The 25,162-nt window shown below is 40.4% G+C and overlaps 1 protein-coding gene across 19 annotated transcripts in view; it reads left to right on the forward strand.

The window, feature by feature from the left end:
* The window catches only part of Zzz3 (zinc finger, ZZ domain containing 3), a 67,354-nt gene that overhangs the window by 26,485 nt on the left and 15,707 nt on the right, over window positions 1-25,162 (forward strand). For 7 of the 19 annotated variants that reach the window (XM_017319423.2, XM_006500852.4, XM_011239984.3 and 4 more), the window contains exons 3-5: window positions 661-814; window positions 5,320-6,875; window positions 24,842-24,980. In XM_017319423.2, the coding sequence (XP_017174912.1) occupies window positions 5,350-6,875; window positions 24,842-24,980 (1,665 nt within the window). In that variant the 5' untranslated portion in view covers window positions 661-814; window positions 5,320-5,349. Of the gene's footprint in view, window positions 1-660; window positions 815-5,319; window positions 6,891-24,671; window positions 24,733-24,841; window positions 24,982-25,162 lie in introns of those variants that run through there. The other 12 variants (NM_001346655.1, XM_006500857.4, XM_030252353.1 and 9 more) reach the window with 6 other exon arrangements.

Below are 25,162 nucleotides of genomic sequence, written 5' to 3' on the forward strand. Positions count from 1 at the left end.
CTTGGAGCATGAGAGTGAGTATTATGTGTGCCGTGTATGATACAGAAGACTACATGCTGTGTAGTTATTAGCCTAATGGTCTTTGCTGTTTTTGAGTGGTTTCAACGTTTGGGTCTTGACCCCTTTGGGGTTGGGTGACCCTTTCATAAGGGTTTCATATCAGACATTTGTGTTACTATTCATAACAGTAGCAAAATTACAGTTGTGAAATAGTGGTGAAAATGATTTTATGGTTGGGAGTCACCACAATGTGAGGAACTGTATTAAAGGGTCACAGTGTTAGGAAGGCTGAGAACACTGGTTTAGGTCCTGGTTCTTATACTCAATCCTAAATCTAGGAAATCCTCTAGAAGTCCTTTAGGTCACCTCTAAGGGGAGGGGAAAAGAAAAAGAAAACCTTAGAGGCAATTGCAGGGAAGAGCCAGTCACACTTTATCAAGTTACCTGTTGCGTTCCCTGTAACGATTTGTTACAGTGTCTTAGTCGGTTTCTTCATGTTCCGGGTAGTTGCTCAGTGCCTCCTGCCAGTTGCTTACCAGGAAGCACCAAATCATTACTGTGAAGATGCTGCGGCCTCTGTGTACTTTCATAGTCAGAGCAAATTGGTAGCATACGGTAATCTCCTTATTTAATATCGTTTTTTATCATTTTATTTTAAAGAGAGTCGTTTAAGAGGTTCTAGTATTCTCCGAGGCTGAAGCTGAGAGTCTGAAAGCCTGAAGCTGAAACTCAATTGTAGATCATAGCTCCATCTCCTTCAGAATATAAAGAAAAGAAATAATATTTCCACAATGATAGATCTTTGGTTGTACAGGTAAGTTATTTAGTTCTGCAGTAGAGAAGACACCATTTTATTTTGGTGGGAGGAGATATGTTGCTTTCCATCGGTCTTTCTTTAGGGAAAGGACCAAAGATTAAGTATTTTCCCATTTTTATTTCCCAACAAAGAGATAAATGAAATGACTGTTGGAATAATTCGAGACCAGTAAGCCTGCTTTGAAATGTACATATTTAAGGAGCAATATGAAATGTTTTGACTTCTCAGTTGTCTCAGCGTATATATTCATGCAAATCTACTCTCTGTCTGCCTATATATCTATCTGTCCTGTCAAGCATCTATTGTTTCTGTCTTGATGACAAAGGAAATCCAGTTATATATACCTATGGAATAGAATTTCCAAACTTCAAAGCAGTTACTATTAACCTTCAATGAATTTATTTTAGTGCCTAGGGTCACAGGCATTGCTCTGCTACACTGGAGTGAGAATTGTGCAGGTGAAATAACTTGTCTTTGTTAAAAGAGTTTAAGGCCACTCTGGGCAGTGTAGAATGTTCCAGGCTATCCAGGGCTGACGAGCAAAATCCTGTCTCAAAACCCACATCAGACTTGTGTGGTAAGAAATGCCTGAGCACAGCCTGAGCTGTAGAAGGGCAGGAAAGTCAGAGTGGCAGCACGTCTCACTCTTCCTCATTTTTTCCTTTGGCTTTGTACCTGAAAATGCACAGGTATTGTGACCAGTTTCCTATAAGTTGTTCACTCAATAAAAGTAAATAATATGATAATCATATTGGTGTTGGCTGTGCATGGTGGTGCATGCCGCTCAGGAGAGGCAGAGACAGGCAGATCTCTCTTAAGTGTGAGGCCTGCTTAGTGAGTTCCAGGACAGCCAGGGCTACATAGTGAGGCCCTGTCTTAAATCCAAAATGCTTATGATGATCTTGTTTAGTCTCTCCTGTTTCTTTTGGTTCTGATCCAGTTATGTGGGTATGGTCACGGGGACTAGAGGTTTATGATCCAAAAGAGCTAATGATGTCTTAGAATTTAATAGTTTTTATAAAAGTAGATTCAATTTTGGGGAAAGGTGGTTTAGTGGAAATCAGATAAGAGGATGTGTGGCTTTAGGGGAGGTTTGGGACTCAGTGTGGACAGGCTAAAGGAGTTTGGGTTGGCTGGCCCTTTCAGTCTCTTCAGTAGTTAAGGACTTAGAAAAATGGGGGAACACGGGACAAAGTGCTGTATCCACTGAAGAATCACACTCTTCTCTTTTCTGCAAAATTCTGCGGCTCATTGGTTAGGTGGGCAACATAGGATAGATTTTGGTTTTATTACTAGTTGGGTTTTGCCCACGTAAAGTGTTAACTCATGGTTTGATTCATGGTTTCCCTTAATTCTAAACTATACTAATTTCTATTACCAAGTGTGTGTGGCTAAGGTTTTCACCAGCTGTCTCTTATTTTAGTTTATTAGTAAGGTTGTTCCTGAGCTAGTTGGCAAATGGGTTCACTTCTAGTTCCTTAACTACTTCATATTTGACTAGAATATAATTATACACCCAGATCTCTTCACCAGATTCTTTAGTGACTGTATTTAGCTAGAATAAGGAAAATTACAGCTTTAGTCTGTACTACTGTGCTAAATAAACAAGCTTAGCAAAACAGTATTGAAATTTGGTTGGAATAATGTAGACATACTTAGGTAAAGTATATAATGTTAATTCAATCCAAGATAATTTTACAATCTGCTGTTTGATGCTTCTTTAGCCAAAGTGATCATGGCCTTATTTTTAATTAATGTTTTGTTTAAATCATTGCTATCTAGTAAAATATGAATGAGAATTTTATGTCTAATTGAGCTTGCAACCTGACAATTGATTTATATGTTAGAATACTGCCTCAAGGCATTGATCTCAGGGTCTCTCATACACAGCATGTGTGAGTTGGCTGGAGGGCTTGACATTCTGCAGGTCTTTCTGTTTCCTTGCCTTTCCCCCTTTCTGTTCTAAGCATCAAACCCAGGTCTGGGTTTCTAGCAAGCTTCAGGACATGCTTCTAATGTGGACTCTCAGTACCAGGTAATGCTTGCTGTAAAATCCACTCTTCTTGCTGGTCTCCAGAATGTTTATTTGTTTAGAACACTAGCATTTTACAGTCTATCGGTCCTCTCCCAAGGCAGCTTCTTGATAATCGCAGGCTTTATTGTAATTGTTGGAAAGAACTAAAACCTTTTTAGGGAACAAAAATATGGAAAGGGCTTGATCTTTGACCCTAATCGGTGTTTTATTTTATAACTGAAATGAAGAAAAGTGTAGATGTTCATAGGTGGTATTTGATAGAGATTTGTATTCATATTTGTGTGTACATACACATGTGTATATATGCATATATATATATATATATATATATATATATATATATATATTTTTTTTTTAGTTCCCAGTATTAATATATATCTGATTTAATAGTCTCTTTTCTGGAAGTTGATTCCAGAGAAAGAGATTTTGCTCCTTTTTCAGATTTCTAGATCAATGTCGAAAGAAAAGAATGATTATGGAAAGCCAGTTAACTGAAATCATAGAAGAGATTTATATGCCTTTAATTGGCATCATTATAAAACAAGATTCAGTGAGTTTCCAGTATTATTTTTTAACCACAAATTATGAGTATCATTAAATGTGTATTTTATTTTATAGTTTGTCTATAAAATTAATTGTAGTTTTATGCTCATAACTACATAGATATTTAGTATATGGCCTCCAACATTCAGAGCTCCACATTTTGGTACATCAGATAAATAAATTGCTTTCAACATTTTTCAGTTTGTGTTCTTTTACACATTTAAAGCTTAATTTGCATTTATTGTAATTTAAAGTATAAATTGATATCAGTATATTACTTGTGAGTAAAGTAGGACTCTGCTCTTGATGAGAAGATGTTAAAAAGATAAATCAGTCACGTTCCTGCTGTGAGTGTTCAGATAGTGAAGTCCATGGGAGGCACTCTCTTTCCTCATGGTGTGTACCATACTTACTGTTAACTTGATTTCCATGAGGTTCTCTAGAACAAGTAAATGTGCTGTACTTACAGATTTTAAAATATGCCCTGCTTTGAAACGAAGCTAAATGCAACCTACTTAACACATTTCACAGAGCGCTTCCTTAACTCATTGTCAATAGGTCAGCGGCAGGGACAGGGAAGCGCTTTCCTTAGGGGGTTCTTGTGGAATATGTTGCTGTGGTCCTGTGTAGTTCCACCTTCTCCAGGGTTAGGTAGTTGTAGTTGAGGCCTAGAAGGGAATGTACTTGATTTGCATGTGGAGGAGATTAGTGGCATTAGACAGTTTCTATGTGAGAGGCATGGTGAAGTTACATTACAGCCATTATTGGTGTTTAACCATTATGTACCCCACTTGAAATTTAGCAGTGAAGTGGCAAAATATCTAAGAAAACCAAATGGGTGGGGGATAGAGACTTGGAATATTAATGGTGCCTTTGTTCTTCTTGATAACATGGAAGTTCTGAAAGTATCATCAGCTCTTTCAGAGTTTACTAGTGGGCCAGTGAGGGCTTACTCCAGCAGCCTTCATATCTTCTCTTAGAAAGTCAAGCGTCCTTACTAGAAAACCCATTTATGTATCTCCCAAAACAGTGAGTTAAAGCTACCCCTACACTATACACAGAAATTGAAAGAAAGGAAGAAAGAAAGAAAGAAAGAAAGAGAAAAGAAGGAAGGGAGAGAGAGAAAGGAAGGAAGGAAGGGTGGGTCTGTGCATGTATGTGTAAAAATACACACAAATGTGTTATATGCGAAATAATATTCCCTATTTCTGAAATGACTATTTCCTTTAGAGGACAGCTGCTGCTTTCTGTCCTCAGGATGCCTTCAGGTAGTGCCATGCCTTTCTCTAGAGATGGACGCTGTGCCTTGGTGTCGTGTTGGCCAGTGTAAGCTACTGTTGTGACTTCTGTCTACTATATAATTATAAAAATTCCATAGCAATATTCCAGAGTCCCCCTACTATCTCCTATTATTAAGGCACTTAACCTGAAAGAAATGATTTTAGTAGAAACCTTAAGACTGATTGGAATGGCTTCTGTAAGATAGCTGGTCTGTAACTTCAAGAGTATTACTTTAATAACCAAAATGACACAGTTATTTTTAGTTTGATCACTTCTGGGTACTTTGTGCTATACTGAGAGGCAGAGAAACAGTGAGCATGTCTTCAGAGTTCTGTCTGAGCTGGCTGTATGTCCGTCAGTAGACTGTGCCTCAGTCTCCTCAATTGTAACTTAGGTACAGTAGACCTTTCTGAGTTGTGAGACTTCAGGGAGTAAAGGTATGTCAAACATACACACGGAGTCCCAGAACATACTAAATGGCATTTGTTACCTGACATCATTATTGGAAACTTTAACAAAATAACTTTTGTCCCATTATGTATTGATAATGGCTATACTTGGATAAAAAGTTACAACTTTATGCTTTTGTTTTAGATATATTAACTATCACCTTTTTCTCATTATTTTGTTTACATTTTTGAAGGTTTCCCAATGAGTGGATCATGATGACCGTATGGTAGGGACTTGCCATAGTATGGCTGCTTCCCGATCTACTCGTGTTACAAGATCAACAGTGGGGTTAAACGGCTTGGATGAATCTTTTTGTGGTAGAACTTTAAGGAATCGTAGCATTGCTCACCCAGAAGAAATCTCTTCTCATTCTCAAGTACGATCAAGATCACCAAAGAAGAGAGCAGAGCCTGTGCCAACTCAGAAAGGAACCAATAATGGAAGAACCTCTGATGTGAGACAGCAGAGCGCTCGAGACTCATGGGTGAGCCCTAGGAAAAGAAGACTTTCTTCTTCGGAAAAGGATGACCTGGAAAGGCAGGCCCTAGAGAGTTGTGAGAGGAGGCAGGCAGAGCCAGCACCACCAGTCTTTAAGAACATTAAACGCTGTCTTAGAGCTGAAGCCACAAATAGTTCAGAAGAAGATTCGCCTGTAAAACCAGACAAGGAGCCAGGAGAACACAGGAGGATAGTAGTGGACCATGATGCAGACTTTCAAGGGGCTAAACGAGCTTGTCGATGTCTTATATTGGATGATTGTGAGAAAAGGGAAGTTAAAAAGGTGAATGTCAGTGAGGAAGGGCCACTTAATGCTGCAGTAGTAGAAGAAATCACAGGCTATTTGACTGTCAATGGTGTTGATGACAGTGACTCAGCTGTTATAAACTGTGATGACTGTCAGCCTGACGGGAACACTAAACAAAATAACCCTGGTTCCTGTGTGCTGCAGGAAGAATCAGTAGCTGGAGATGGGGATTCGGAAACCCAGACCTCAGTGTTCTGTGGTAGTAGGAAGGAGGACAGTTGTATAGACCATTTCGTGCCTTGCACAAAGTCTGATGTGCAGGTCAAGTTGGAGGACCACAAACTAGTAACTGCCTGCCTACCTGTGGAACGACGAAATCAGCTGACTGCCGAGTCAGCTTCAGGCCCTGTTTCTGAAATTCAGTCATCCTTAAGAGATTCTGAGGAAGAAGTAGATGTGGTGGGAGATAGCAGTGCCTCCAAAGAGCAGTGTAATGAGAACAGCAGTAACCCCCTGGACACGGGTTCTGAACGCATGCCAGTCTCTGGAGAGCCAGAGCTGTCCTCTATCCTAGACTGTGTTTCAGCTCAGATGACATCTTTATCAGAACCTCAGGAACATCGGTACACCCTGAGAACTTCACCTCGGAGGGCGGCCCTGGCCAGAAGTAGTCCTACTAAAACCACATCTCCTTACAGAGAAAATGGACAGTTGGAGGAGACTAATCTCAGTCCCCAGGAAACAAACACGACCGTTAGTGATCATGTGAGTGAGTCTCCCACAGATCCTGCCGAAGTTCCTCAAGATGGAAAGGTTCTATGTTGTGACTCTGAAAACTATGGAAGTGAAGGACTAAGTAAGCCACCCTCAGAGGCCAGAGTGAATATTGGACATTTGCCATCTGCCAAAGAGAGTGCCAGTCAGCACACTGCCGAGGAGGAAGATGATGACCCTGATGTTTATTACTTTGAATCAGATCATGTGGCACTGAAACACAACAAAGAGTATGTGTAACCATGGTAACCATGCGTTCTGCTTTGCTTATCACTTCCCAGGGGTTCAGTATTTGTTAATCCGTGTCTGTACTTGTGCTTTTATTACAGATGAAGTTAACACTTTAGCAGTAAGTGTAGGTTTAGCATCCATCTCTTACCTCAGGCCAAGGAGACTTGATGTTTGATGTTGAACTTTATCACTCGTCTCTGGTAGTTGAACTTTTCTTGTGCTTATCCCATGTGTCTGAATGAGAAAGGACTAAGGGAAGCGTGGGCGGTGTCTGAGAAAGATGAGTGGAGTCATCACAGCTCCCGCTGGCGCATCCTTGTAGAGCTCTGTAACGCCTGCCTTTCCAATACGGGTAAAATAATGAACATGGAGCTGCCATCCAGGTACTGGGAACCTAGCGGACTAGAAATTATTTACACTTAATTCCCATTAATTTTTTTGATTTAAGAATGTGCTTGGTCCATCATCTTTGCAGTTTAGAGAAATAGATGGTGTTGTTAACATTGTGATAGTAATATTTGTTATAACCCTAGTTAATACTATTTTTCCCAAGCCCTTAGTACAGAACAGAAGTTCTTTTTGCAAAAAAAAAGTTCTTTTGTGTCCAAAATTGTCCACAGCTTTGCTCACTTACTTTAAAGTATTCTGGAGAGTAATGCAAACGAATCAGAGCTAACGGTTTAAATAATTCAGGAAGGAACTATAAAGTGTTCATCAAAACACTTTTTGTTTTGTTTTGTTTTGTTTTGTTTCGAGACAGTGTTTGTATAGTAGCCTTGGCTGTTCTGGAACTCACTCTATAGTCCAGGCTAGCCTTGAACTCTGAGATCTACTTACTTCCTGAGTGCTGGGATTAAAGGTGTGTACCCCTACTGCCTGGTTTATCAAACTATTTTAATGAATAACAATGACAAACGTAAATTAATTCCTCTTATAGGGCAGCTTTTCAGCTACTATCACAAAGTCAGATTATACTGGTTGTACAAAAGCAGTTGAATTTGAGGGATATTTCTAATGTTTTTTGTGACAGATGCCTGATAAAATATATCAGGGCTGTGGGACATGATCTTTTTGCTACATTTATTAGATTGATCAGGACTTTAATCCGGCAGTGTTGTGGCCTTTTATCTTGTCTCCTTTCTGGGAAAAAAAAAAGGTTTTTTTTCTCTGTATTCTTTTAAAATTGTATTTTAATACCGTGTTTTAAGAAAGAATTTTCCCTGAATGTTTTACAGTTTTTAGGTTATGAGTCTAATATACTTGAGATCAGTTTGAGGCAGAAAAACGTAATTGCATAAAGGAAAGATTTCAGGTAGAAGTAAGATGAACTGGTGCATGGTGCCAAACCAACAGGTCCCAGCATGAGAGACTAAGTCAGGAGGGAACCCAATAAACCCAAACAGATCGACAAAAACATGTTTTCCATTTATGCATAACCTTTCTTAAAAAGATTTTTATTTGCAGGAACAAGGAAGACCTATGTTTTAGAGGAATAACTAAAACCTCAAAAAGTATGATATCTTGCTTTCTTATTTTTGGAATGGGTGCCCGTGTCATCCAGTTTGGGGTTGGATTGTGCATTCAGGTGAATCTAGTTTTTTAGCTTCCTGAGAGTGTGGGACTTCACGCTTGCGTGACCGTGGCCAGCTCCACTGTAAACACTGTGAATTTCTTTAGAATTTATTGCTTCTGAACTGAGAGCCCGGCAAGCGTGAGGCACACATTCATCCTCTGGGGCCCACCTGGTCTAGGAAATGACATTTCAATAGGTCTATTTCCCTTTGATTTTTGTTGTCTTTGTTATGGGTTATTCTCTTAAGTTTTCACTGGTTATTGATTCTGAAAAATAGTAATTCATACTTTTAAAAATGAACTTTCATGGTGACTAAGAAAAGCAATACTCCCCATGAAATAATTAGGTAGTGACTGTAACTCTCAAAAGGTAGCATTTTATGCCCTTCAGTCGACAAGAAGAGTGTAGGGGGCATGGAGTCCTTTGGAGTTTGGGATGCTGTTTGCTGTTAAGACAGTGCTCAGTTCCGATGCAGCGTGGAGCCGCTGGGTGAGAGAAACCACTAGTTCCACCCCCTTACCTTTTGCTTTGTCCCGACTCTTTGAAGATGGCACTTCCTTCTAGGTTTTACTTATGTTTGCTTTTTGCTTGCATTACTAGGGAGCAAAACAAAGAGTGTACATATGTTAGGCAAGTGTTTAACCACTACTCTTCTGAGATGGGAAGGGATAGTCATACTTAGCATCTTGGTTCCAAGTAATTCCAAGAAAACAGTACTTGATCATGTTTGATGTAAAATCTTGAATAAAATCCCTTTTCCTCCATGTTTCTATTTTCATGTTTTTTATCCATGTCAGGGGTGATTGGCTTTTAAAAACAAAAACAACTAAAAAATAAATCAAATGATTGTTTAAAAATAGTGTCATTACAGTTGTCTAGTGACTTCAAGTGTTATGGAAATGTAAAATACTTTGAAAGTGGTATTGATGGATTGTACACAGTACCCCGTGTGCTAGAAAAGATCTCTGGCTCTTTGTCTTTAAAACTGGAAATTTAGCATTGTCTACAGTATTTATGAATACTCTTCCAGAAGGAAACAATTCTTATTTCCTGATGCCAGTTAAAGTAGGTTATTATGGTCGGGCAGCATGGTGCACAAATACCTATCTACAAACCCCATCTCAAAGTTTTAATAGAAAATGCTGTGGTTGCCATAATGCTGTTAGGAGTCTCCGACTCTACCTGTTCTAGTTAAAACTTTCCTCTTAGCTAATGTAATGGTTTAATTGGCAGCCTTCACCTTGTCCTTTTAATTTATCTATCTGTCTAAAAGACTATCATATAAAGGTGATTTTAGAGTTCTAGCTTTAGATATGGTTCATCACAAGTTAGGTGACTGCACAGATAAATGAGTCTTAAGTATTTACGGCACGTAGCTGTGGCTCACATCGTACTTTTTATTTTTTCCCCAAATAGAGAATTACACTTGCTCACAGAGTAAGGGGACTAGAAAGTATGTTCTTTTGGTGAGATTTTTGTTTATAGTTATCTTAGTAGATGCTCTCAGGTTTAGCATAGAGGGCCCAAGGCAATACTTTCTGAAAAGTTGCTGGCCTAGCTGCCTGAGATACGCCTTTAAGGTTCTTGCTCTCAGAGTCAGATGAGGATGTTAAGCCCTGGGCCTTGATTTTTAGTACTGCTTTTCCAATTCAGGGGGTAACCTCACAAAGGAAACCTTCAAGTGTGAGTGTCAAAGACAGTTATTAAGTAGGTGCGTTAACACAGGCAGCAGGACAGAGGCTTATCACCAGGGTCAGAGGTTTAGCTCAGTGATAGCACACTTTGGAAGTGTGTCTGAAACCATACTGCTACAAACACAAACGGCCCCATGGTAGAAATGAGGTTATACCTTGGCCTTTCTTAAAAGTAGGGACTTTTTTTTGGTTTTGGTTTTTTGAGACAGGGTTTCTCTGTGCAGCCCTGGCTGTCCTGGAACACACTCTGTAGGGACTTTTTGTTTTGTTTTTTCTTTACTTTTTTTGAGACAGGGTCTCTTGTATGTAGCCCAGGCTGGCCTCCATCTTGTGATGTTGCTGGAGGTAACCTTGAACTTCTTGACCCTCCTCCCTTTTCCTCTCTGGCATTACAAGAGTGTCATCCACCACTGGACTGAGTCTTCTGTCTTCTGATTGGTGATCTGAACTATGCCTAGTTACCTTATGCAGTGATGACTTAGCTTTGCAGGTTGGAAGCCTTATAGAGCAGATCTTTGGCTTTTCGTTTGTTTGTTTGTTTATTAATCTGACTATAGTTAAAGACCATGTTTTAATCTGTCAGGATCATCACCTGAGGTAAATAAGTACCATCCTGGCTAAGTTCATTGCTTTCATGTTTTCGTTGTTTTTTAGAGAATGTAGCCCTAGTATGTCTGTGAAGAACAAATGGCTTCAGACAGGATGTGGTTCACTTGAGAATAATACTCTGAGGGTTTAGAATGCAGTGGGAAGAGTACGTTTGGTGCTGGTCAGCTCACGGAAAGAGCTGTAGAACCAATCGAACTCCCCAGGCATCGCATGTGTAGATGAATGAGAGGAGCAAAAGCTGTCTTAAGTATAACTGTTGTCAGGGGGTAAGTTACTGACTAATCAAAACATGGAATGAATTGTTGCCAACGCAAAAAAACGCTGTTTTGTTATGTGTACAGGTGTTTTGCCTGTGTATGTCTGTGCACCATATTGGTGCAGCCTGGTATGTGTGGAGGCCAGGAGAGGATAGCTGGTGCCTTCGTGCTGGAGTTTCAGATGGTTGTGAGCCACCTTGTAGGTGCCGAGAACCCTGCACCCCAGAGTACTAAAAACCCTAGAAGAAGCAGCTGGTGTTCTTAACTACTGAGCCAGATCTAGCCCTATTGCCAAAAATTTGAAATTTTCAAATAATGTAGATGATTTTAAAGATTCTTTGCACTCATCTTAAGCACATGAATATAGTCTTAACATTGTTGATTTACGCTTATCCCTTGCAGAGGTGTTGGGGTGATACTCGTGAGACCAGGGGCTAACTTTTCATGTTGGATGACCCTGGCCTTCCAGTAGTTTCCCTTCTATCTGTGTTCTTTCGGCAATGCTGTGACTTAGTATTTCCTTTCATTTTTGTTGAGTTTCCCTTCTAATTGGTCAGTAGAAAGGATGCCTACACATAGATCCTTTTTTAGTACACATTAGTAAAGAATTCTCTATAGAAGGCAGGGCTTAGAGAAACAGTCCTTGACTGTAATGGTGTTAGACCCCTTGGATACCTCTTGGATCCAGAAAGGATCCAAGTGAGCAGCCACGTAAGCAGGTACATATGGCAGGATTTGGGTGTCACACCATTACAGTCATTGATTGTTTCTCCCATCCCAGCCTTCTGTAAGAATAAAGAATGCTTTATTCTGGCTGGTTGGAACATGTGTAATTTTTGCTTTGTGAACACTTAATTGTTTTGTGTATAGCTCCATGGTAGTTATTTGCTTGGTCTGTAGAATCTCCTGTTAGGTTTGTGTACCTTTGTTTCCAGGTAGCGACTCCATGTACATTTAGGTCTTTTTCTATGATTTCTTCCTCTTTGGTATTGTGTCCTACACACTCTCACTCCTAGCTTCCCCAGGCTGTTTTCTGTGTCTCTGTTGAGAACAACACTTTGTTGTCTAATATCCTGGGGGTTCTTCCTAGTAGGGCTTTCCTCGTTGGTTTGTTCTTAAGCACACAGCTTGGGTTTGCGTTGTCTGTTACCTGGGTCTGAGAAAAGGCACTCCTTGTCCGTCACAGAGTCACATCCATCAGCTCTGGGTGTTGGGGATGTTGTGCCTCTTGGTTTGCAGTCAACAGTTAACTCTGCTGTTTTGGAGAACACAAACTGTTCCCTCACTGGCTTCATTAGCCATCTTCTTCCTCAAGTCCGTGTTCCCAGCCTCTCCTGGCATAGCTGAGCAAACTCTAGCGCAGGCAGTTATGGAAGGAGCCAAGGGAGCAAGTACAGCATGCTTTCTCATAGTTTTTTGAAGATAAGATTTGCATTTTAAATGGTATCTCATTCAAGTGTAGACTCAAATTAAGTTCCTTACAAAGGCAGTGTGGTTGATTGTACCAGCCAGGAAGAGCACTCAGAGCAAGCCTGCCTCCATCCTGGTGGGAAGCCAAGCAGACGCTAAGGGCTGATCATCACTTGTACAATTGTAGCCAGTATATAGTCCTAGGAATGTACTTTTCTCTTTGCAGTTCACCTTGGTTTTGAACACTACTCAGTCTCAATTACTAATTATTTTCTTTTTGTCCTTCTCTGGGGTTCTCATTAGCAACTGTGGCTTAGACATATGTTACCTGTTTAGTAGTGGGTTTAAGTGTGAAGCCTAAGCTTGGACTGTTGTATTACTCAGGACTATTTCCACTGTTGCACAGTAAACAGACAGGCCATGCATGAGGATAAGTTATTACTGCTTCCCAGTCATTTTCAGCATCTTTCACTTAGCTTGGCAGGCAGCTGCTTTCAACTCGTCTAGCAGCTGTGGGTTGAGCTCTGAGAAGGAGATTCAGTGTCAGCTCCTCTGGGTCGTCTGAAATGGTTTCTTGCTTTCTGGGATACAGACCCCCAAATAATTGTGCTACGGTCCCAAAACTAACCTTTTCCTTTGAAGCGCATGCGTTAGGTAATATCTGCTCATTTAAAACACTTGCCTTTACTATCTGTCCCTTGAACTCTACGTGCTAGTCCAATTAAATGTTTTTTTTTTCCTGTTTAGTGGGAGAGGGGCCTGTAGAGGTCAGAGGGCAACTTAGAGGTGCTCTTTGTTTTCCTATGGTGTCAGCTTTGGTGGCAAATGCCTTTACCTGCTCAAAATTATCTCTCCAGCCCAATTTAAAAAAACAAAACAAAACAAAAAAACAGGGGAACGAGGGAGTCATGGTTTCAGAGACTGGGTTTCTCTCTGTGTGTGGCCCTGGCTGTCCCGGAACTCACTCTCTAGCCCAAGCTGGCCTTAGACTCAGAGATCTGCCTGCCTCTGCCCCCTGAGTGCTGGGGTTAAAGGTGTGTATGGCACACCTTTACTAAGTATGCAACCAAGTATGTTTAACTCAGGACCCATGGGTGTCATGTGCTCAAGGATAGCTGTGAGTGCATCCCAACATAAAATTGTAAATACTTGAAGATACTGTATCTTAGTGGTTTTTTTCACTCTGGTTTTGTAATTCTTTGACTTCCCCAGCTGAACTGTGTAGATGTTGCCATTGTGTTACAATGTGAAATGATGGGCATGCCTAGAGGATGCCTTCTCATGGACACACTACCTGCTCTGCCTGCTCTGTCTGTCTGAGGCTGGTCCTCCTGTCTGTCTGAGGCTGGTCCTCCTGTCTGTCTGAGGCTGGTCCTCCTGGTTACTGTCCTCTGTCAACCAGGGGGAGCCCCCTTAGCTAAGATCATATTCTCTGAGAATCTTTCTCTTCTCAAGACTGGTCTGACACTGTGCTGTATTGTAGTGAGTGATAACTGCTATCTATAATTGTATGTAATAGACCACAAGCTCTTTGAGAACCATGTCCTTCAGTTTAAGAGAATTTCCAAACCCATAACCACTTTTGAAAATATTAGAAAAATTAGCATACTTCTGGTAATAAAGTCTTTATTTTATTTTTATTTTTTAATTTATTAGGTATTTTCTTCATTTACATTTCCAATGTTATCTCAAAAGTCCCCCATACCTTGCCCCCACTCCCCTACCCCCCCCACTCCCACTTCTTGGCCCTGGCGTTCCCCTGTACTGGGGCATATAAAATTTGCACGACCAATGGGCCTCTCTTTCCAGTGATGTCCGACTAGGCCATCTTCTGCTACATATGCAGCCAGAGACACGAGCTCTGGGGGTGCTGGTTAGTTCCTATTGTTGTTCCACCTATAGGGTTGCAGACTCCTTTAGCTCCTTGGGTACTTTCTCTAGCTCCTCCATTGGGGACCCTGTGTTCCCTCCAGTAGCTGACTGTGAGCATCCATTTCTGTGTTTGCTAGGCCCATATTTTATTTTTTCAGTGTTGAAAATTAACCCTAGGTTTTTATGCGTGCTAGGCAAGAATCTACCACTGAGCTGGATTCTCAGCTGTCAGACTTACGTAAAAACTGTCTTGATTCTAAGTTTTAAAAAAGAAGGTGAGTACGCCGCATAATCATTCACAGTTTATTGAACTCACATGTGGGGAGAAGTATTGCTGGAGTTGTGTATTTAAGAATGGGTTGTCAAGCTAATATTTTTATAATTGAATTGGAGTATAAAAATTGGGAATAAAAAACATACAGAGTTGTGTTTTGAGATAAAGTTTTTATTGTCAAATGTTTATATATGTAATTTTAATGTATTTTTACAGTCTTGAGTTTGGTGTGTAGGCTTTTGAAATAGTACAGAATGGTGTGCATCTGGTTCAGGGCTGAAGGACTTGGAAGAAGAGAACTGGTTTGTCTCTAACACTGGCTCTGAAGGGTGGGTCTCGGGAGTTGGCTGGCCATTCGGTGTATCCAATCAGTGATCCTTCAGTGAAAAACACTGTCTCAGAAAATAAGTTGGAGGGAGATGGAGGGCTGCTGTGGAGCTCTGTCTTCCACATGCATTCAGTCTGCACCCATACCCGATACACACCTTGTTTCTGTTCCATGAGGCCTTGCAGCTGCAATAGCAGACTAGGAGGTACATTACAGTGAGTGTGTCTAGAGCAAGTGAGCTAAACCTCCTGGGGGAGGAGACGAGAGCATTTGATCCAACTCAGATATAATGGACTATCTGCAGAAGACAGTGAGACTTGCCTTTCTCTTTTTTAGAGAAAAGCCGGCTTTTTTGGTTTTGGTTTTGGTTTCTTTTGGCTTTATTCTGTTGTTTTCTTGCTTTTTGCACATTTAGAAAAGCAGTAGGAACAGTTTGAAAGGCCCTTTAAGTTCGGTTCCCACAAGAACCCCAGGTTTAGGGTACAAGCAGCTCTATAATATGAGTAAAAATTCAGATTCAAGGTCTTTGAACTTTTATGAAGCTTATTTAATTGAGTGATTGGCTCCAGGTATGACACTGTGTGCCTGTGCTCCTGCACTTGGGAGTGAGTTCTAGGCCAGGCTGCCTAGATAATAAGACCCTATTTTGAAAGAACACCCCTCCATCCCTGTACATAGTCCCTCCCCTTAGTAAGCAATGAAAATGAAGTTAAGGCAACAGAAGCACACTTTGTTACATTGTTAGTGGCAGGGACTAGAAACCCACTCAGCTATCTTCAGTGTTTGAGTACATATTGCTATTGATAAGGACCCAAGTTCAGTTCCCAGCATCCACTTTGGGTGGTACACAACTGTAATTCTCATTCTGATATCTTTAACCTCATCAGGCACCTGCCCTCAAGTGTACACACACACTTAAAAAACAAAAACAACCACAACAACAACAACAAACCGGAGCTGGAGGGGCTGGAGCAGTAAAGAGCATTGCTGTGTTTGCGGAGGACCCACAGCAGGTGGCTCACAATCACCTGCAAGTCCAGGTCAGGGATTCTTAGCTCTCTTGACGTTTCCATGAGTACCTGGCATGCATGTAGAGTACATACATACTTTTTTTATTAACATGATTTAAGGAGGTTGACTTGTTTTAATTCCTTTGTGTATGATAGTTGAATACCTTAATGAGAATTTAGAATGATATTTCAGTGCAGGTATATAGCATACGTGAGTCAAAAAGGTTAAGTAAAGAGCAGTAGACTTTTGACTAGCCGAGCTCAGGAACTACTGCCCAGTTGTGCCTCGCCTGCCAGTATCGAAGACGGGGTGTGCCTCATTCTCTGTTCTGTCCTTGTTCTTCTCAGTTCCCGCTGTACTGGGGTTCATTTGCTATGCTGCTGCTTTGTATTATGTCTGCTATGGTCCAGTAGCAGTACAGGACCATGAACATTGCCCTGTATCTGTTTACAGTCTGGAGAGTGCTGTAGTCACTGATTAGGTAGCCGATTGGACCCCCTGGGCCAGGTGTCCTGCTGTTTGTAGGGAAGAAAAGAAACAACTAGTGTAATGTGCTAAACTTGTCCTTGGGGGTTGGAGAGATGGCTCAGAAGATAACACACTTGTGTAATAACCAGGAGGATAAAATTGGGATCCCAGAAGTCCACAAGCAAGATCCCCTGTAATCCCAGTGCTTGGAGCTGAGAAGGCATTCCCTAAAGCAAGCTGCCAGCTAGAATAGACAAATCTGCAAGTGAGGTCCTATTTTTATATAAGGTAGGGAGTATTGAAGGAAGACACCTTGAGTCATCTTCTGACCTTCATATGTTTGCATGACTGTACAACATAAAACAACTTCAGGTAATATACCACATATATAAAAATACAATGCCTTTATAGGCCAAGTTCTCCTTTCAAATGCCCCAAAGAATTAAAAAATGTTGTTCAAACAAGAACTTAGATGCAGATGTTCACAGTATAGCACAAGTCATAATAGCCAAAAGGTAGAGACAACCCAGACATCCAGCAGCTGATGACTTATTGTAGTGGAATATTATTTGGCCATAAAGAAGAAGGCGGAGTGGCTAGAGAAATGGCTTAGCAGTTGAGGGCGCTTGCTGCTTTTGCAGACCCAGATTTGACTCCCAGCACCTATATGGCACCTTACAGTGAAGGTGCACAAACATACATGCAAGCAAAACACTCATGTCCCCCCCCCCCATAACCTTTAAAAGCAACTTTAAACATACAAAAAAAAAGGGAAGGAGGAGAGAAAGAGACATAAAGTAGAGGTGCTAGGAATCTGAAAACCGTGAGCAGGCCCAGCAGGTATGGGTGTCAGCTAGAACAGCACATTAATGAGATGAAAGCAGATAGTTGGCGGGGCTGTTGGGGGACCCCGGTCATGATGGGTTAGTGTAAAGTTGTGATGGAGTTGTGTGCTTAATTACCTGGTAAAGGGTAACTCAGTGACACGTGTTACTGTAAAAATGCCTAAATAGTATAGAAGACTGTGGTCATAATGATATATAAAATGTGATCATAATGATATATAAAATAGTATAGAAGACTGTGGTCATGATGATATATAAAATTTGATCATAATGATATATAAAATGTGATCATAATGATATATAAAATAGTATAGAAGACTGTGGTCATGATGATATATAAAATTTGATCATAATGATATATAAAATGTGATCATAATGATATATAAAATAATAGTATAGAAGACTGTGATCATAATAATAAATTGGAGATACTCCCCTGAGAAACACGAAGAGAGAATTATATTTTTCTTGTTTTGTTTGTTGAGTTTTACTCTGCTTATAATGTAAAATGTATAAGACATGTTGGAAACAATACCTCTTATGATGGCAGCACTTAGAGCGAAAATATAGAATCTTATTTTTAACAAAGAAAAGCTAATTATTGACAATTTACCCCCCTTAATTGGGGAAAAATTTAAAGATAGTAGCAGACTGTGTTGAGGTAGGTTTTCTTTTTGTTGTTGTTGTTGTTGGTTTGTTTTGGTTTTTTTTTGTTTTTGTTTTTGTTTTTCCCCCGAGTCAGGGTTTCTCTGTGTAGCCCTGGCTGTCCTGGAACTCACTTTGTAGACCAGGCTGGCCTCAAACTCAGAAATCTGCCTGCCTCTGCCTCCCGAGTGCTGGGATTAAAGGCGTGCGCCACCATGCCCGGCGATAGGTTTTCTATGTATATTGAGATAACCTACCACCATGAGGGCCCCATGAGCTGGCATCCGGCAGTGTTAAAAGCAGCTTAGGTTGTCTTTAGCCAAATCATGTGGTGTACTGGAATACCTGAAATACGGTTTTCTGTTCATTTAAGAAGAGCACCAAAATGGTCTCAGGAATTACAGACTTGTGAGTGTTCTTTGTTGTAAAGGTATTATAATTTTAGTAATAATGTTAAAAAACAAACACTGTGTGTTTACAAGAAAAATGAGTGTTTTGAGGGAGTAAAAACCAATCCGTGACTTCTACAAGGGTAGTGAGGGGACTGTGACCAGTTCCTGAGAGTTTCCACCCTTGGGAGAGCCTTGCTCCTTGAGAAACCTGCAGATTCTTAGGAACTATGTTAGTAGCTTAAGAGGAACTTTTGCAAGCATAGTTTTCAGTTTGCAGATTAATTAGGAATGCACTGCAGAGTTCCCAGGTACCCTGTGCCTCTGCTGAGCATCTTATGTTAGAAAGGGACACTTGTTACAATTTTGATGATACATTGTTAGTAATGTGCATTCTTTCCTAGGAGTTCCTTAAATCTTAGGCCCAATTTTTATTCCCAGATATATGGGGGAATACTCAATAATAGTGTTGGTAATCTCTAAAGCACAAATTTATTTAGCAGAAATTCTTATTCCTCTGTACTGTGAATAAAATCTTTTATGTAACTTGGTAAAAAATTAATTTAGCGTTTTTATTCTCCTATATTTTATAAAATTACATATTTTTCTCACTAGATTAAAATATATCAACTTTATTTCATAATGTTGGTATCATGGGGATTTATTTTCATGTTTCACACTTGTGCTCTGAGTTTGTATGTTATTATTGGAAACGTTTTAATAGCGTAACAGCAATCACTACCCTCCTTGTGTGCTACTGGGGATTGAACCAGGGCTGCATCATGCAAATGCTTCTGAGCAGCCTCGGCTCACTGCTTGTCTTAAACGTGGCGCCTTCTGTCCAGCTCTGAGATTCTGTGATCGTGCGCTAGTGGTGGATGTTATGTTATTATATTTGCCTAACAGTTTTCTCTTAGAATGCAGTGTGCAGTTCCTTTCACAGCTTTGTATGTGTTCTGGCAAATTCATTCCAGAAACTTACCGTGGATAGATAAATGGAGGTATGATTAAATCTTACTTGATGACGGTATGTTTGAAAACAGCTTGCCTCCTTCCGTGGGATGTTGCTTTATCACCAGGCTGGCCTTGAATTTGTCCTCTAGCCTGGGTTGTCCTCAGGCCTGTAAACCTGCAGAATACTGCAGAATACTGTTCAGTGCTGGTGTCCTTGATAAATGGGTGTTGTTGGAAGAGCTTAGTTAAGAGTTGCGCATAACATAATTTACCCTTAGAGCAACTTGTAGAACTGGCTAGAAAATGTGTCATTTAGTTGATAGTTACACTTAGAACTTTAACTGTCTTATATCTTGACATATTCTGACTAAGGGTCTTTGAAGATGTTAAGGTATTCATGGGCTGTAAGGTCCACTGGAAAGGATCCTAGTTGTTGTGTTTTCCTCTGTTTACTTTTCTCTTTTGAAGCAGGGTTTCACCATGTAGCCCAGGCTGACCTCCAAATCATGGTCTTGTCTCTGCCTTCCAAGCGCTACGATGTCTTCAAACCTGCTTGCTGCTTAAACAATGTTTTTATTACATGTATTTATTTGTGTATATGTCTACATGTTGACGGATACACTTGGTAGAGGTGTGGAGGTAGAGTCTGCCCCTCTACCATGTAGGCCCAGAGGATAGAACTTAGTTCCTGGTGGCAGGCAACCTTACTGAATTACCCCTTCCATACCTGCCTTTTAAACGTGAAATGTCATTGCTGCGTGGAGGACTGTGAGCTTTCGTGCTGGTTCTCATACACTCGAGGGACTCACTGTGTTCTGTAAGACCAAGTGTTGACAAACCTATTCCATGGTTAGGATTTGAAAGTACAATTGAGCAGTCAAAACAGCCTTCATTTTGAAAGGCCACTCAGCTTTCTGGAAATGGAAGAGTGGAAATGATAATGTGTTTGATCACAAAGCAGCTGTATGTCTTAGTGGTTTACTGTAGGCAAAAGGTGTTAACTGTAACTCGTAGAATTGATGAGAGATCTTCAGGCTCTTTTAAGTAATTTGTATAAGAACATACTATAAACAGTTGTTGAGGGATTTTGTTTATTTTTGTTTTGTCTTTTGGTATACATAAAGTAAGAAACCAAGGTATGAAAAATACAATTTTTTAAAGGTTTTCTTTTTTTTTGTTTAAGATTTTATTTTGTATTATGTATATTGGGTGTTTTGCCTATGCCTGGTGCTCACAGAGGCTTGAAGAGGGGGTCAGATTCCCTGGAACTGGAGTTACAGAGCGTTGTGAGCCACCAAATGGTCCTGGGGATCCAACCCAGGTCCTCTGAAAGAGTAACAAGTGCTCTAAACTGCTGAGCCATCTCTCTTCCCCTTCAGACTTAATCTTTAATTGCCACGAGTGAGTGAGTGAGTGAGTGTGTGTGTGCGCGTGCGTGCGTGCGTGCGTGTGTGCGTGTGCGTGTGTGTGTGTGAGTGTGTGTGCGTGCGTGCGTGCGTGCGTGCGTGTGCGTGTGTGCGTGTGTGTGTGTGTGTGTGTGTGGTGTCTTGTCTTGCAGTTTCTAATTGGAATATGACAGCGAAATGTACTTTTCTGGTTTCCTCTGTTGAATTGTAGCTGTTCCTTGTACGTTTTTCTCCCTAAATTTGAGGAGTTCTGAGTGATAATTTTGCTGAATTAGTCTGTATCTTGATTCTCTTCTTTAGCACGGATTCCTGATTGCTTGAGTTTCAGTGTCATGAATATTGTGGTTGTGGTTGGTTTTCAAGTTGCCACCTTGGTGTAGGCGTGCCTTAGCTGTCTTCCACACTGCGGCTCTGCTGCCTTTAGATGCTTCTTACTGAGTTAGATAGATCTACTGAGCTTTTCACTTCCCGGAGCCTCTCCCTGCTACACAGGTCATAGAAGAATAATTTTGCTTTGCTTTTTCATATTTTCTGTGGTTTTAAGTAGGAAGTATGACATGTATGTAGTGAGTAGTCTTTTCCTGAAGGTGCAATCAGTAACTTGTTAATGGTTAGGAAGGAAGAAACCTAAAGCCCAAAACCAAACCGAACCAAACCAACAACAACAACAGCAATACTAATAAGAAACTAAGCAGCAGCACAAAGCAGGTATGTATGGCTACAGTGCAGATCAGTTAGAGCAGTGCTGGTGCTTACAGTATCTGCAGAAGAGCAGGAACAAGCACACTGCAAATAGACTCAAGGGTAGACGTGAGAAACGGGGGACCTAGAGGCAAAAGAAATGGTGAAGAATTTTCAGGAGAAAAAATTGGTTGAAATCCAGTTAGAAAACCAAATGTAAACAAATATAGCTAAAATGAGAATTTTAAAAAATCTTTACTAAAAGGTAGTTGTCAGAGTACCATAGATGTCATTGTGGTGACCTCACCTGTAATTGAAGAGCTTCCTCTGGACCCCAGATGTCCCTGCCTTTATGTAGCTGTGCTTCTCGTGTGTATTAACCCTCCTCCACCACACCTGGGAGCACTCCTGTCCTTTTTACTTCTCCTCTTTATTCATCTGGTGCAGAAAGCCAGGATTGAACCAGGGACCTTTCTGCTGACAATTATTTTGAAGAATCAGACCAGTGTTCTTGGCAGAATGTCTTAAAGCTAGATGTTTATAAAAACAGGTTTCCACATTTATTTTTCAAGGTTAAAAATGTCCAAATGAGCTCTGAAGAATGCTCTCCACCATGGAAATGGAAGCTTGGCCCCTGGAAGAAGATGGTGGTGCACTGAATAGTAAAATTTTCCATCTTCCTCCTCCTGTTTTTCTCTCTCCCTCCTCTGTTGATGGCTGTACATGCAAATACTGCCTAGAAAATGGACAATAAGGTCTTTTAGCCATAATAAATGTTTATGTTCATAAGAGTCAGTAAAATTTGGCCAGAAAGGGTAGTGGAAATAGCTTAGATATAGGTACTGTTATTAAATACCATCTCTTAGCCTGACAGCTAAATGTCTGTATGTCAAGGTGATAAATAAAGTGAAATTGAGAACTCTGTGCTGCTGATAAACTCACTGTTAGCATCGTGTAAGGATCAAGCAGACAGTTCTTACAGAGTCAGCACACAGCAGTCCCGTTGGAAAGTTATAACTTCACATCACACAGGAAGCACGCATCATCTTCACAAGTAGAGTCAGAACCAGAGTGAAAGTGTGTTGTTGGTTCTATGGAGGTTTAGGATTTTTTTCATTTTATTGTAATATTTGGATGAACACCTGTGGTGAGTTGAAACTGTTCTAACATCTTCTGTTTGAGACAGGGGTTTCCTTTGTAGTCTGCCTTGAATAATGAATGGTACCTGTGTTAAGTTTATGAAATTTAAAATATAGCAGTGTCTGGCATATAGTATACAAAACAAATATTAGAACTTTTGTTGTGGTGTTTTTAGACATGCTGCCCTCAGATTTTTCATCCTTCTACTTTAGCCCTCTGAATGTTTGACTTAGGTATACTCTATCATATTTGGCTTTGTTAGCTGCCTCTTATTACATGGTTGCACATCTGTCTTTTCTGGTCACATCCTTGTCATTCTCCCGAGGGGAGCATTGGGGATCTAACCACGGAGGTGACAATGTCACTTAATGTGTTGCTCTTACTTGGGATCAAAGACACAGTTTCTTTCTGTCATTTTATTTTATTTTATTTTATTTTATTTTATTTAGGCAGCATCTCACTTGATAGCTCCAGCTGTCCTGTATGTAATTCACTCACTACATAGACCAGGTTGACCTCAAATTCAAGAGATCCACCCGCCTTTGTCTCTCAGTTGCTGAACTTAAAGCTGTAAGGCATCGCACTCAGCCTCTTTCTTTTAAAAAATTTGAAGAATTAAAAAAAAAAATGTAGGTGGCTACCATGATAGATTGTCAGCTCCAAGCCTCCTTTCATCCTCAGGATGATGCCCGTTCTGTTTCTTTCTCCCATTATTGTAGCTCCCATATTAACCCTAATTTTCACATCTGTCTTATTTTGGTGATTGCTACAGCTTTTAAGAGAGAGAGTGTCTTGTTTACTTGGCAAGCAGTCGCTGTATCGGTGAAGAACTGAGTCTTACCTGGGATTCGTTGGTTAACCATGCCTTGTTCACCTTGCTTCTCAGTGGAGAAAGCTGTAGGTGGGACTGAATATAGACTTGGATATGTCAGACCATGGTGTTCTAGATTTTAATAATTTTTTTTCATATCTACCCAGGGATAGACTGACAATCTCTGACTAGTGGGAAATAATTTAAATTGGGGTAGAAGACTTGAATTCACTCTTCTTGTACAGGTTTTCATTATTTCAGTCTAGACCTTACATGTTTGTCTTATGCCTTCTAGCCATTTTGTCAGAGTTAAGCAAAATTAGAGCTGAAAAGGTATGCTTTTCTTGCCCTCCCCGCAGACAGCATCACTTGTGTCCTTCACTGGCCTCAAATTGACTGTGTCCGTAACCTATACAGTTTTATGCTAATACTCGATACATCATCAACTTTAGCCTACAAAGACTTGACAACAATAATAAGATGCTTTAAGTATCACCATTTGGTGAGTCTCGTAGGTGCTTTGTTTCACCTTAGATATTTCTGCTGCTTCTAACTTAAGAAGACTTACTCTGCTTCTGATTGTGTAAAACATCAGACATTTATTCAATAAATTTATTGAGTGTCTACATGCTGGAAAATATGATAACTTGTCTTACAAAAAAGAAAGCAAGCAAAACAGATGTATTTTTCCATAATGGAGTTGTAGTGTTGTAGTCTATTGAGAAGCAATGTATTTGGACATAAAGAAAACTGCTCTGTTGAATACTTTAAGGACATAGCTGCTGCTTCTGCAGTGAATTTGCAGTGACTTTTCAGATTACTTCTGGGAGCAGTCAAGGCTTTGGGGTTCTTATGTATTTATAGGTAAAGCCAGGGATTCCAGACTCAGGACATTGTTACCCAAGAGACCCGAGTGAGAATGAGCGAGCGCGCATGAGTGTCTCTGTGACAAGTAGGTAGAGTTACGGGGATGAAGCTGTGTGTCCGCCGTCGGCGGGTAGGGAAACGATGCCTCCAGCTTCTCTCTAAGAACTGAGCATTTGCCCTTATCTTGAATGCTGGGAAAAATAGGTTTGTGATAGAAAGTGAGATTTCATATGTGGGCGAAGTAGATTATAGAGCAGTTGAGAACTGTGTGACCTACTACCATATCATACTATGCGTGCTGTCTTGTGGCGTTGGAAGCGTGTGCCTTAGGCGTTCCGTTCTCACATTAGTATAGCCAGGAAGTAGGATTTGGTGACTCCTCTCCTCTCCTTGTGTGAAATTACGGAGTTTTAGTTCTTTTTATTAAGAAGTTTCTTAAAGCTTTGGTTGCTGAAACATCAAAATATTTCTTGTTTTCTGAACTTGTTCAGGGTTCAAGAATTAGCAGCTTTAAGATGGGAAAGAAGGCCTTGCTTTCTCTAACTAATATTTTCTGACTAGGTACTTCGTAACTCAGGAAGACCTCATTTATTCCCAGTAATATGTTTTACTAAACTCTCAGGTAACTCTAAAAAGACTGTGTGACTTAATACATAGTAGATGATGACTTGAACTAAGTTTTTATTGTTGTTAGTAGAAACCTTTAAGTGAGAGTCCTCTCTTTGTCTCAGTTATCAGAGACTGCTACAGACCATTGCTGTACTTGAGGCTCAGCGTTCCCAAGCAGTGCAAGACCTGGAAAGTTTAGGCAAACACCAGAGAGAAGCACTAAAAAATCCTATTGGATTTGTGGAGAAACTTCAGAAGAAGGTACAAAAAGAATGCACTTTGATACTTTTAGAGATTATGGCATATTTGGTAATTTAAAATAATTGTGCTTTTTAAAAATGAGTTTATGCCTTAAGAATATTTAATTCCACAACCTGCTTCAGGTTAGCCATATGACTAAGGGCAGCTTTCTCTTCCTCCCCATGTAATGCAGTGATATCTGC

This window comes from Mus musculus, chromosome 3 (assembly GCF_000001635.26).
Source record: "Mus musculus strain C57BL/6J chromosome 3, GRCm38.p6 C57BL/6J".
NCBI classification, from domain to species: Eukaryota; Metazoa; Chordata; class Mammalia; order Rodentia; family Muridae; genus Mus; species Mus musculus.